Raw genomic sequence first — 12,612 nt, 5'->3', positions numbered from 1 at the left:
AAGCCAAGGATTGTGGTCAAATGCAGTATACTATCACTTTACAGTGGAATAATATGCTTCCATTAAAAATGACATTTACATTTTTAATAACCAGGTGAATATTTATGAAAGCATGCAATATAAGGGAAGGATAAAAATTTGGTATTGGTGTGATCATTAATGCACACACCTTGGTGGAAAAAGATATTAATTATTATTTTTAGTTGCTTCAAGGTAGAGGAGCATACAGGATTAGGAGAGTGTTGTGTGGTCTGTGTGTGTTTGTGTGATTTCTTATATTTTTCTATGCTTCCTAAATTTACTGCCACGAAGAGGAGTGACTCTGGTGACTAAAGCACCTGCCCCTCCAGTTCTGAAGGAGAAGGACGGGGAGAGGAGGAAGGCTGTCCTGTGCAGGAAGGAGCAGGAGCTACAGATTACTCTCAGACTTTGGGCCGGGACCACTGTTTGGAAGTTAAAAAAGAGGCTGATTTGGGCAGAGCGTGAGGAACAATGCTCTTTAAAGCTGCCAACCATCAGATGGGGGTCTTCCTGATGAAGCAGAGCAGCTCCCTGGTGATGACAGAGGAGTTTGTCTGGGAACCAGATGTGAGGAGAAGCTCCAGGTCTTCCTTGGCTCCCTTCAAACTCTCCAGTGCTCTGACTAGAAATCCAAATGCTCCACAACTCAGCAGGAGTTTGGGTCTTTATGTAGGAAATATTTTTCCTTTCATTATATGCATAATATTGATAAGTCTCACATTTCTGCCATGAGGAATGAAGAGCCCTTTCTCATCTGCCTTCAAGGAAAAAGGAAGGGAATTCAAAATGAGTATTGGCCCTTCGCTAACTACCGTCGGCGTGGTGGAGAATGTTCCCTCAGCCGTGTGCAACTCATTCAAGCCTAGAATTAGCCTGGTCAGGCCAGAGCTCACCACATGGCTCTCTGCGGTCCAACAGGCAGACATTGGTGGCCTAGGGGTCCTCTGCCACTCTGGGCTCATGGCTCTAACCATCTGCCTCATGTTCTCATAGCATTTTTTCAGTCCTGTGACCAACAACTTAGGGTCAGATCATGGATAGGGACCCACGAATAACACCTTTCTGATATGACAATGGAATTAACATGTTTTCCTTTCCAAGAACCTACTTCCACATGCTAGGGTTTTCTGGGTTTTCTAGTGGCAGGTGGCTAGTGGGAAAAGGGGGGCGGCTAGTAGAGGAAGGGAGCTATATCTGAAGAACTTTTGGGGTGAGAGTCCAAGTCTAGCATCAGTTCAATATCAGGCAATTTTATGAAATCCCATTTTTATAAAAATATCAGTTTTTAGAATTATTCTGCTCATTTTTTAGTATCTTTTATTATTATTATTTTTTTCCTTTCAAGAAAGATCCTGGCTTTCCCCTCACGCTTAGTTGAAAATTGCATTGCCTCCTCCATGACCATTTATTTCAGGTATGACTTTACCAGGGATTGGTGCAGGAAGAGTGCTAATAGGGCCCGGCAGTTTTGTTCTTCCCAAGTGAATATAGGAATCCATTTAAAAGTTATATTTTACCTGCCTACTGTGTACAAATGACTATGTTTTCAGTGAATATCTGGTAAATTGGCAATTTTGATTCCAACTTGAAAAGGGCAAAGCAATGGCTCTAATAACAAACATTTGCTGACAAATAGTGGCAATAAAAATGCCTGCAGCTTCAATATCGTGGATGATCAGGGCTGGGGCATTATTCTGGGATTATGGCCTTTTAGGTTGCTGATGACACATTATGTTTTTTGTTTGTGAGATGGTATGTGTGGTGTGTGCAATAAGGGGAAAAATCAAAGCAACCATAGTTTCAATTATTTTGTCCATCAGATTGTCACTAATGAAAGTATTTTTGTCCTGTCTCCTTTCTCCACAGAATATTCTTGTAGGGTAGGGCCTTTTAAAGCTGTTTTATTTACTGCTACATCTCTCAGAACAGGAATAAGAACTGACATATAATACATTTATGTTGAATGAATAAGTGAATTAATTAAATCTCATTATTATGATATATTATGCCTAACCAATGCCATGGAAATAAGTTACTGTTTTATCCTGGGACTTTTGACTGGATGTACTGGGTTGTTTGAGGCACTATCTGTATTTTTTTCATTTGTGTTGTGGAGACTAGTGAAAATAGGGCATTCACATTTTTTACATCCTGAGTTCATTAGTTCCTATATGATGGTGCAACAGGATATAAAGAGAGTCAGTGAAGATACGGATTATAGCCCCACACCTAGAATGTTTTATCCAGAGTCTTCATATTCTGTTTCCTCACCGTCCAAGAACACCATCTTCTCTGTCACCATCTTGATGTTTGAAAAAATTGTGTATGAAAGAAGGTAATCATAGGATATTTGTACATGTTCATTTGTAAACAGAGGCTATTTGTAAATTTTCATTATAAATTGTACATGGCATCTTGACAAAATAAATAAAGCATTGCCCTTTATTGTATTGTAAGGCCATTTAGGTAAAAGATACCTCCTACTTTCTACTGCTTAACAATATCATAAAGTTGTAGAGAATGAGAAGATGGTTAGTCTTCTGTGTCAAGATGGCTAAGCTAGGCACCTAGTCATTTCATCAAGCACTAATCTCGATGTTGCTGTCAAGGTGTTTTGCAGACCTGGTTAACATCTATCATCAGTTGCCTCTAAGTAGAGGAGATTACCCCAGATGGTGTGAGTGGGCCTCATCCTGTGCTGAACAGCCAGACAAAAAGTGAGATTTCCTGGGGAAGAAGGAGTTCTGTGTCAAGACTGAAGTATCAAATCCTGCCTGAGTTTCCAGCCTGCCAGCTTGCCCTATGGATTTCAGACAGGCCAGCAGCCCCCACGGTCATGGGAACCAATTCCTTAAAACAAATACCTTTATACACATGTTCGCGTGTGTAAGTACACATATGTGTATATAGATATGCATGTGTATGTGTGTGTGCATGTATATGGTTGGTTCTGGTTTTCCAGAGAACCCAGGTGAATGAGCAAAGAAAAAAAAAAAAAACCCTCATCTTTGTGTAAATGGTTTCCACTCTGTGGTAGTTTTTCTAACTTAATGACGTTTCTGAGGTTGTGCAGTATCTGAAAGGTGTATACCACATGCACAGTGTGAGTCAGGACACCTACAAGGTGATGCAGGCTGAAATGGAGAGCAGCTCTGCCAACAAGTTAGGCCATGGGAATCCCAAGTCTACTCTCACCCTTCAGATCAAACAAAACTTTCCAGATGTCTTGAAGCCCAGGCTCTGGTCACTAACACTGGGCTGTCATGTCGGTCTGCCAGATGGGAACGGCCTTACAATTGCACAAAGTTCCTCTGGGTATTGGGTAACCAATAGAGTTGATTTTACATAATATGATATATATATTTTTTAAGAAACAGATTACTGGTGTACATGCGGACCTAAACAAAGGAAACAAACAAACAGTTGGGGTGGGGAGAGAAAAAAAAAAAGCCAAACTTGCTTTGAACAGCAGGAGACGACGTTTTGGCAGCTGAGCAGGGCAAGAGCTTCATGAGCCGCTCTTTAATGCTGCGCTTGGTGCTGTTCTGAGCGTAGAGGAAACCTAGAACATACGTGATGGGTTCTGTTAATGCTGTCTGCGAAGAGAAACGAGCATGCTGCATGGCTTATTGCAGGAAGCTGGGCAGGCAGGACATGGATGCAGACATCTGCTCAGGCAATCACAGGCAGTGGGTAGGGACCCCCAAAAGGAAAAAGAAATAAATAAATCCTCCCCCCACCTCTGTTTTTCTCATTTTTAGGTTTTCTTTTCAAAACTTTCCCGTATGTTGCATTAACGTGTATGTTGCATTAATTAGCAAGTGGAAACAGAATCTCGCAAGTTTATCTTTCCAGCAGTAGAAGTAAAATTTGGTGGCTTTTCTTCGCCATAGATTGCGAAAATCACTGAAAGAGTTAACTGGATTGACATTTCTATATTCAACCCACAGTCAGAGGCCCGCGTGACAATTTTCTGTTCTCATTGCTCCCCAACTTTGATTACAGAGGCGACAGACGCCCTGCATAAATCATTCACACTGCAATCACCTGTTAGTACCTTTGCCTTCCCTGAAAGTGAGACAATGGATGTCCTTGATATGCAGCCTCATTAGCATAAGCCCAGAGATGCAACGGTCCTTCACATTTTTCACATGTGGACATTAATGGACAGAATTATTCAAGCAGAGTAATCCCAAAAGAAGCAAGGCATGTTCACAAAATACTAACACAGGAATGGATGGCGCAGTATCTGTGACTTCAGACGGTTGGGGAAGAGTCCAGGAAAGTCAACAGCACTTGGGTGGGCAAGTTAGGAAATGCTTGAAACAACTGTTGGTGTCAAGAGCCACAGCTGGCCGACAGCATCAACTTGCCCACTCTGAGTGCCCAGAGCCTGAATTTGCATGCTGAGATATATACATATATCAAATAGTACCCCCTCCAAATTAGTTCAGAAGGTTTTGAATATAAGGCGATTAAAAGAGAACCAACATAAATCTAGGCTAGACCATCTTCTATCTTTATAATATGGACCTGGCAAATACATCTTGTTGTTTTTCTACTTTATAATTCCTACCTTGGAATTATAAATAGTTCTGACCACAAGGCTATTAATCTACCTCCCTCTGGGGCTGTCCTGCCCCATCATCAGTGTACCCTGGGTAAAAACCTGATAGGTCTTTTGTGTGTGGGATGACAGTGAACTAGTAGACACATAAATCAGATCGGATCATTTCTCTGCTTAAAAGTCCACTAAAACCCTCATGCTACCCTTTGGAAAAAAAAAAATCACACTTCCTACCGTGGACCCCCAGTCCCTGCATGAGCTGGCCCTGCCTCACTCTCTGACAGCATTTCCACCATCCTCTTGCTCTGGATCGTCAACCAGTGGCCAGGCTATTCTTAGCTTTGTTGGAACTCACAAAACAAGTCTCTTCTCTGCCCTTGACACTTATATGGTGTGAAATGTCTTGTTTACTTGGTATCCCAAGTGCTAATTGATGGTCTGGCACACAAGAGGAGATCAATAAATGTCTGACAAATGAGTGAATAAATTTACTTTCAATACCAAAACAAGATCGGATTTCATTTCCTTGATTAGTATCTAAGTAAGCTTTTAAACTTATAAAAAAATAAATCTGATTTACATAAAACAGACTCTTTAGTTGGCTTCCTCCTTGTACATTTGTAGAGGGACCAAGTGCTGTCTCCTTCGTAAACTACCTCTGGGACACTAGGATTTTGTTTTATTTTAGCTTCCCAAGCAGGACATTCTGCTTCTCCTTCTTGGTGCCGTTTCAGCCCCCCTGCCATTGTGTGCACAGTCTGGTGGCCCTTCACCAAAGATCAAGTTCAATATGCCCTGCAGCCTTTAAAACTCAATTCAAGAGGTGCTTGGATGGCTCATTCGTGTCTGCCTGTAGCTCAGGTCATGATCTCAGGGTCCCTCGTGTTGGGTTCCCCACCCAATGGGGAATGTGCTCCTCCCTCTCCTTTGCCTCCTCCCCTGTGCTCATCCTCTGTCCTTCTGTCTCTGTCTCTCAAATAAGTAAAGTCTTAAAAAAAAAAAAAAAACAATTCAAACACACTTGCTTCTACTAGACTTTCCCTGTTGTATTTCCAAGCTTCCTGAAGGAAAGGGCCTCCTCTGTCTTCTACTCTATTTTTTCTGTTCTTGCTGCACACTCTACTGTTATGGGTATCACGTCCTATTATAGGGTGAGACCCTATTCTAATAAGGAGTGAGAAAGAAAAGGTTCTCCCAGCCATCAGAAGTACGAGAGAGACTTTAGTTTTACCTTGTACCCAGCTCCTTTACTTCAGGTTCTATTTTTTGATGTCCAGCCAAACTCCACAATCATCCCAGAAATTGACACATGACAAACACTCAAGAAATATTTGCCAGTTGCTTGATTTCCCCCTTTTTTCTTAAATTCTGATGCCTGTCAAGCTTGCTCTGTCTACGACAGCTGCTGGACCCTCAGGTCTGGGTGGAGGGGAGGGAGCTGCCTGCTTCTCAAGCATTCACAGCTATTCATATGGTCACTCCCTGACTCCACCTCAATCTTCCTTGGAGCATCTTTTGAATTGCTCTTGCAACTAAAGGTAGACAGTTTGCTATTTTTAATCAGGAGTCAGAAGTCCCATATTTTAGACCCTGTTTTATTATTTCAAGTTTAACAACCTTGGACAGGTCATTAAACTTCTTTGGGTTTCTGTCTTTTCTTTGTAAAAGGAAAGGTATCCTAAAGGATCTTGGTTGTAAAAACACAGTTTAAATGTCCCTTTTAGAAATATATTTAGATAGAAATCATATATGATTTCTAACTTTTTTTCTTGGTAGATGGATAAATCAACTTTTATTTGACTGCAAACATTATTCAAATTCTCTACGGTCTTTTCCTTCAAAATAAATAAGAATATTTATCATAAATGTTACAAATGATAAAAACAAAGTTCCCCAAATGATGTGGAAAGGCAGATATTTTATTTTATTTTAATTCCAGTACAATTAAGATACAATGTTATACTAGTTTCAGGTGTACAAGTAACTCATCACTTCCATACATCACCTACTGCTCATCACAACAAGTGCACTCCTTAATCTACTCTGTTTTTATAGTGTTTTCTCCCCAATGAGAACTTTAACTTTTGGAAGTCAGGTTGTAGACATCCTATAATTTCCCCTATCTCCCCACTTCTCTCTCTGCTATCAGATCATTCTGCTTTTTCCTCCTTAAAGTGTAGTGGTTAGTGTTCAAGCACTGTAGTAAAACTGGCTGGACCAGATCCCAGTGCGTTATGACATTGGGTAAGTTTATTGAATCTTTATGAATCTCAGCTTCTGCATCAATAGAATGGATTAGTAATAGTCTCTACCTCATAAAGTTTTTAAATCTAATGAGATAATATATAAAGCATAGTGATTATTCATAATGTACTTTAGTAGATGTAGTAATGTACATCAGTAGGTGTTAGATATTAGTATTTTTCAGTTCTTTGGGTCTATGATATTCCCTACTACCTCAGGTCCATTCCAAAAATGCTGTTACCTCTAACTGAACCTTTTGTTTTGTTTTTATTTTTGTTTGTTTGTTTGTTTGTTTTACTTCCTTGTGGCTTGGTTAACTGTCTGCCTTGATATTTCAGTTCAATAATCACTTTCTGAGGAAAAGTGTACATGACAAATGAGACTAGACTGAGACTAGACTCTATTATATGCGCCTAGAGTTTCCTATATTTCTCCTTCATGGCATTAGCAAGAATATAATTAAAACAATTGATGACACAATTATATATTTGACATATGTCTTCCCTACTTCAGGATAAGATTAAAGGTGTCTACTTACAGCTTTTAGAGAGTAAATGTTGCTAAATGTGTTATCTCACTATAAGCAGTCACAATAGTGGTCAAACCATATGAGGCAACTGTTTTCAAGTACTTAACAACAAGAAATGTAGAACTGTAGTACTTGAGAGAAAAGAAACCCAAGAGGTGAGCTCCATAAATGGCCTGGTTCTCTCTGCCTAGTGGCATGTTCTCTCCACAGTTCAAAGAGGTACAGATCATGCTTACTGAGAGGAGATTGGCAGATATCAGAATTCTGGACTCCTAAAGTGACTGAAATTTGCAGGAGAGGGTATTAGGAGAGAACTGGTTTGTGCGTCAGAAGGGAAGATTTGTGTGAAGATTGACTGTGGCTCATTGTGAGGATTAATTTTTATTTATCAACTTGACTGGGCTAAGAGATGCCCAAATAGCTGGTAAAATATCATTTCTGAGTGTCCGTGAGGGTGTCTCTGGAAGAAATGAGCATTTGAATGGGTAGACTGAGTAAAGAAAATCACCTTCACCAATGTTAATGGGCACCATCCAATAGTTGAGGGCTTGAATAGAACAAAAGGCAGAGGAAGGGTGGATTTGTTCTCTGCCTGAATTGGGGCATCCATCTTATGATGCCTCCAGGCATTGGCTCTCTTGGTTCCCAGGCCGTTGTGTTTGGATTGGAACTATACCATCAACTTTCCTGGCAGATTGCGGGACTTCTCAGCCTCAGTGACTGTGTGAGCCAATGTTCCATTGTATCTATATCTATTTATCTCTCTACCTATCTCCAATTGGTTCTGTTTCTCTGGAGAACTCTGACTAATATAGTCATTGATTAAGGGCTGAGTGATGCATGCTCAAGGTCAGACTCCATAATACTTAGGAGGCAGAAGCTGCCTGAAAGGCTGAAAATTGAATAGAAATACTAGAAGTCATGTCATGCTGGGAGATGTTGAAGTTCTGACCCAAAAGAAAAAGAAAAGAAAAGAAGGAAGGAAGGAAAGAAGAAAAGAAGGAAGGAAGGAAGGAAAGAAACCACACTGCTGCAGCAGCACCACTGGCATTCACTGGAGAGTCAGAGAGACTATGTTTTGGGAGTAAGGGTCATTTTCTAGAGTAAGGGTCACAACCTATGACTACATATAAAACCAAAATTGACCTATCCTAACAAATAATAGAACAAAAGTTGGTAAGACCAGAAGGAGGTGCTAGTTACATGGAATGTTTTCCAGAACAATACTCAGCACATTAAGATTTTATTTATTTATTCATGAGAGACACAGAGAGAGGCAAAGACACAGGCAGAGGGAGAAACAGGCCCCATGCAGGAAGCCCAATGCAGGACTCAATCTTGGGACCATGGGATCGTGTCCTGAGCCGAAGGCAGACGCTCAACCGCTGAGCCACCCAGGCATTCCATATTCAGCACATTAAAAAGAAGATAACAAAATCCAAACTCCTTACAATGTATTATAATGATGTCTATCATGCTGTCAAAAATGAGCAGATGTGTAAAGGAATGGAAAAATGTGACCCATAATCAAGATTTTAAGAAAATGATTGATAGAAACAGACTCTGGGATGACACAGATCTCAAAATAAGTAGAAAATAACATTAAAGAAAAAGATGACCATAGTAAGTAAACAATTGAAATTAAAAATATAAAAAGGAAACAAATAAAAATAGTAAAAATGAGAAGTAAGATACCAAAAATCTAAAAGCTTTCTTAGAAGGACTTAACAGTAGATAACGAATTACTAAAGAAAGACTTATGAGTTTGAATAGAGATAAAAAGAGACAAATTATTCAATCTGAATACTAGAGAGAAAAAGGGATTAAAAAGTAAATAGATTTTAGTGATTTGTAAAAAGATATCAAGTAGTCTAACATGATGTAATTTAAAAAACAGATGAATCAGGAGAGGGGAGTTTGAAAAGAAATGGCCCAAATATTCCAACTTTAGTTTCAAACATTAATGTACAGATCCAAGAAACTTATTCAGCCACAATCAAGATAAACATAAGATGAATTATGTCTAGTCACACCGTAGACAAATTGCTGAAAAAAAATGGAAAAAAAAGCTTAAAAAAATAAATCTAGATAGAGACATGATAATATGAGAATGGTTTCTCATCAGAAACAACAGAGGCCAGAAAACAATGGAATAAGTGCTGGGGGAAATATAAAGACTTTCAACCCAGACTTCTATACTCAGTGAAAATAGTCTTTTGAGAAGGACGGTGAAATAAATAAAGACATTTTAAGATATACTAAAGCTGAGAAAAATCATAGCTGCTACATCTGCACTACCAGAAATACTGAAGGAGTTTCTTCAGGCTTAAAACAAAGGACATGATAGGAAGATCTACAGGTAGAAATAAAGAGCAAAATAAAGAACCCTGGAAATTGAAAATATATATGTGAATAAATATGAACTATTATCTTATTTCCTTTGTTTAAACAAACAAACAAACAAAAGGCATTGTGGAATTCATTACATTTGTAGATATAAAATTCCTGACAAGGGCATAAGGGGTGAGGGAAGGCAAATGCAACGTTACTGATAGTACGTTTTCCACTAAGTGGTACCATAGTGATGCTGAGCAGTCTGAGTAAGTGCAAGGGACAGACTACAGCCTCTAGATACTGGGGAAACAGGTAAGTAGTAGTCAAAGGAGGCGCAGTTGAAAAGCCAATTGAGAAATTAAAATGGAATACCAAAAATATTCGATGAATCCCAAAGAAGTCGGGGACAGAGGAATAGAAAAGCAAAGAGAACATAATCAGACAGCAGGCTCTCTTCAACCATATCATTAAATCAGAAGCCGAATCATTCTTATCTGCTACTGTATCCCCATTACCTTGCATAAGCCTGTTATATAAAGAGCATTCAATCAATATCTGCTGAAAGCATGAAATCAGACTACATTTGTCATATGATGGTCTCAAAATACACAGATTAGCTGCATGCCTATAATTAGCAGACGCATTTAAAATCTGCACGGTCTGTTTCCTCACAGTGGGTCAAGCAGTCTCCTCCCCACACTCTAAATGGACACCTGTGTCTGAAGGCTCTCTCTGAGTCTGACGGCGTTCCCCAGCCCATAGTACCAAGAGAAAATCAGTTGAAGGGGGGTCAACCAGTAGAGTGCTTTAGTATGCAGGGCGTTTTACTCTCATAAACACTCTTTGATAGATTAAAAACTTTACTTCACATAAATATTCATTTATTTAGAAAAAGCATTTATCATAGCACTTATAAACATTTAAACAATGCTTGTTGTAGAGCTGTGGATATATAGTGGCCATATAAAAGAAAGTCCTTGCTCTCCGGAGTCTAACCATCTACTTCAATTTTAACACCCATTGCATTGCGTGATTAATTTGCCGGTGCCTTTCGCTAAATCTCAAATTCACTGAGGAAAGGATTCTGCACATTTATTAATTCATTTATTCAAAAATCTTTTGAGTGGCTAGAATGTGCTAGATGCTGTTTAGGGTGCCGGGAATAATGTAGTGAATAAAACAGACAAAAAAATTCCTACTTTTTTGTCATCATGCATTATAGTCGGGGAAAAATAAACAAAAATAGCAAAATATAAAGCCTGCAAGAGAGAAAGCAGAGAGGAGGCATAGAGACTTCTGTTGGTAGGTGGGTTGGGTAGTAGGGTGGGGAAGACTGGTACTTTTCAATGTGGTTGTAGGGAAGGATTCAGTGTAGTTAGATTTGAGCAAACTCATCTAATGAGAAAGTTTCTTAATCTGTTTTGATTATTAGCATCATTAGCAACTAGTGCAGCATATTACATTTTAGGCACTAATATAGATTTGTTGAGGGATTAATCTTCCTCATTTATGAATTTATTCAATTAGTACTTATGGACACTTACAATAGACAGGTTAATACCTTAGATTAATTGGCTGGAAAAACCTGAGTCCAATGATCTACTCATAAATTTATGTCCTTAGAAATCAAAAGTAACTCAACTCCCTTACCCTTGCATTGAGAAGTTAACCAGTTCTAGGGCAGCCTGGGTGGCTCAGCGGTTTAGCACCGCCTTCAGCCCAGGGTGTGACCCTGGAGACTCGGGATCGAGTCCCACGTTGGGCTCCCTGCATGGAGCCTGCTTCTCCCTCTGCCTGTGTCTCTGCCTCTCTCTCTCTCTCTGTGTCTCTCATAAATAAATAAATAAATAAATAAATAAAATCTTTAAAAAAATAATAAACCAGAGTTCTAGCACTTTAAAACTCCCAAAATGAAACAATATGAAAAGAATAAAAAGTAAGTGTGCAAATAAATAGGCCACCTCGAATTGTGATATAGCTGAATGCAAATGCCTTCATTCCTACCAGTGGGAAAGATTTCATCTTACAAAGCCTGACATTACTGACAATCGATCAGCCCAGTATAGGTTGGTTGGGCCGTATTTGTGACCCTCGAGATTTCCATGGTCATGTATGTCGGTGGTCGTTTTACCCTGGCTGCTCTCCCTGTCCCACAAGGAATGCCACTACATGTAAGTGTCAGGTTTCAGCAGCGAGCCATGGGCCTGTGTTTCGAATTCAGCTAATGATGACGGTAACAGAAGTGGCAGTTTCACCACAATGGGAAGGATGCTCATCTTCCTCCTTTTCATCGTATAGCTGATAGCAAAAACGAAGACTTTCTGTGACTTTGCATGGGAAAAAAAGGTTCCTACTCCATAATTCACAGCCCTGCTCAGCTTCTATCTTGTGCTTTTGAATTATGGACAATGTTTTTCTTCCTAGATGCTCGGCCTGCGGATGTCAGGTGGAAGAAAATAGTTAGTGATGTTTCCACAGACGTGGTGTCTTCCTTGGACTCAATAACAATGACCAAATCACCAGGGGTTTCGGTGGCGCTGTGATCCCATCTGAGTCTCCCTCCTTGGCATCAGTGACAAGCAGATTGTACACAAGCAGATTTACGAGCAGTGCCTTGATGTTGAGGCTAGAAAGTATATTCATGACGAGTTGCAACTGTGCGCCTACCTGCCAGCGTGTCTATTTTTCAGATAAGCTTACGGCTCCTAAATACACAGACAGTTCTTTTTGTGTTTCCAAATTTATTCCTAAAAAAAAAAAAAAAAAAGGCTCCAGATGACTTGGACTTCATACTCTGGTGATAATTCTTACTGAAAACTGTTGGCCAATCATGCCAGTTGCTACTGATCCTGTAGTCAGCCTGGATGCAATTATTCACTTTTAAGGACAGCAGCAGGGTTCATGACTACCTGAACTG

At 39.7% G+C, this 12,612-nt stretch overlaps 1 protein-coding gene across 5 annotated transcripts in view; it reads right to left on the bottom strand.

The window, feature by feature from the left end:
* The window catches only part of KCNIP4 (potassium voltage-gated channel interacting protein 4), a 1,117,936-nt gene that overhangs the window by 131,428 nt on the left and 973,896 nt on the right, over positions 1-12,612 (bottom strand). The window contains exon 2 of one of the 5 annotated variants that reach the window (XM_077881061.1): positions 3,478-3,583. The exons of the other annotated variants lie outside the window; for them this stretch is intronic. Coding sequence (XP_077737187.1) covers positions 3,478-3,583 — 106 coding nt within the window. The remainder of the gene's footprint in view (positions 1-3,477; positions 3,584-12,612) is intronic. 5 annotated transcript variants of the gene reach the window in all.

This window comes from Canis aureus, chromosome 2, assembly GCF_053574225.1.
Source record: "Canis aureus isolate CA01 chromosome 2, VMU_Caureus_v.1.0, whole genome shotgun sequence".
NCBI lineage: Eukaryota > Metazoa > Chordata > Mammalia > Carnivora > Canidae > Canis > Canis aureus.
Note: the sequence above shows the minus strand (reverse complement) of the source record. Positions and strands in the feature narration are given on the sequence as shown.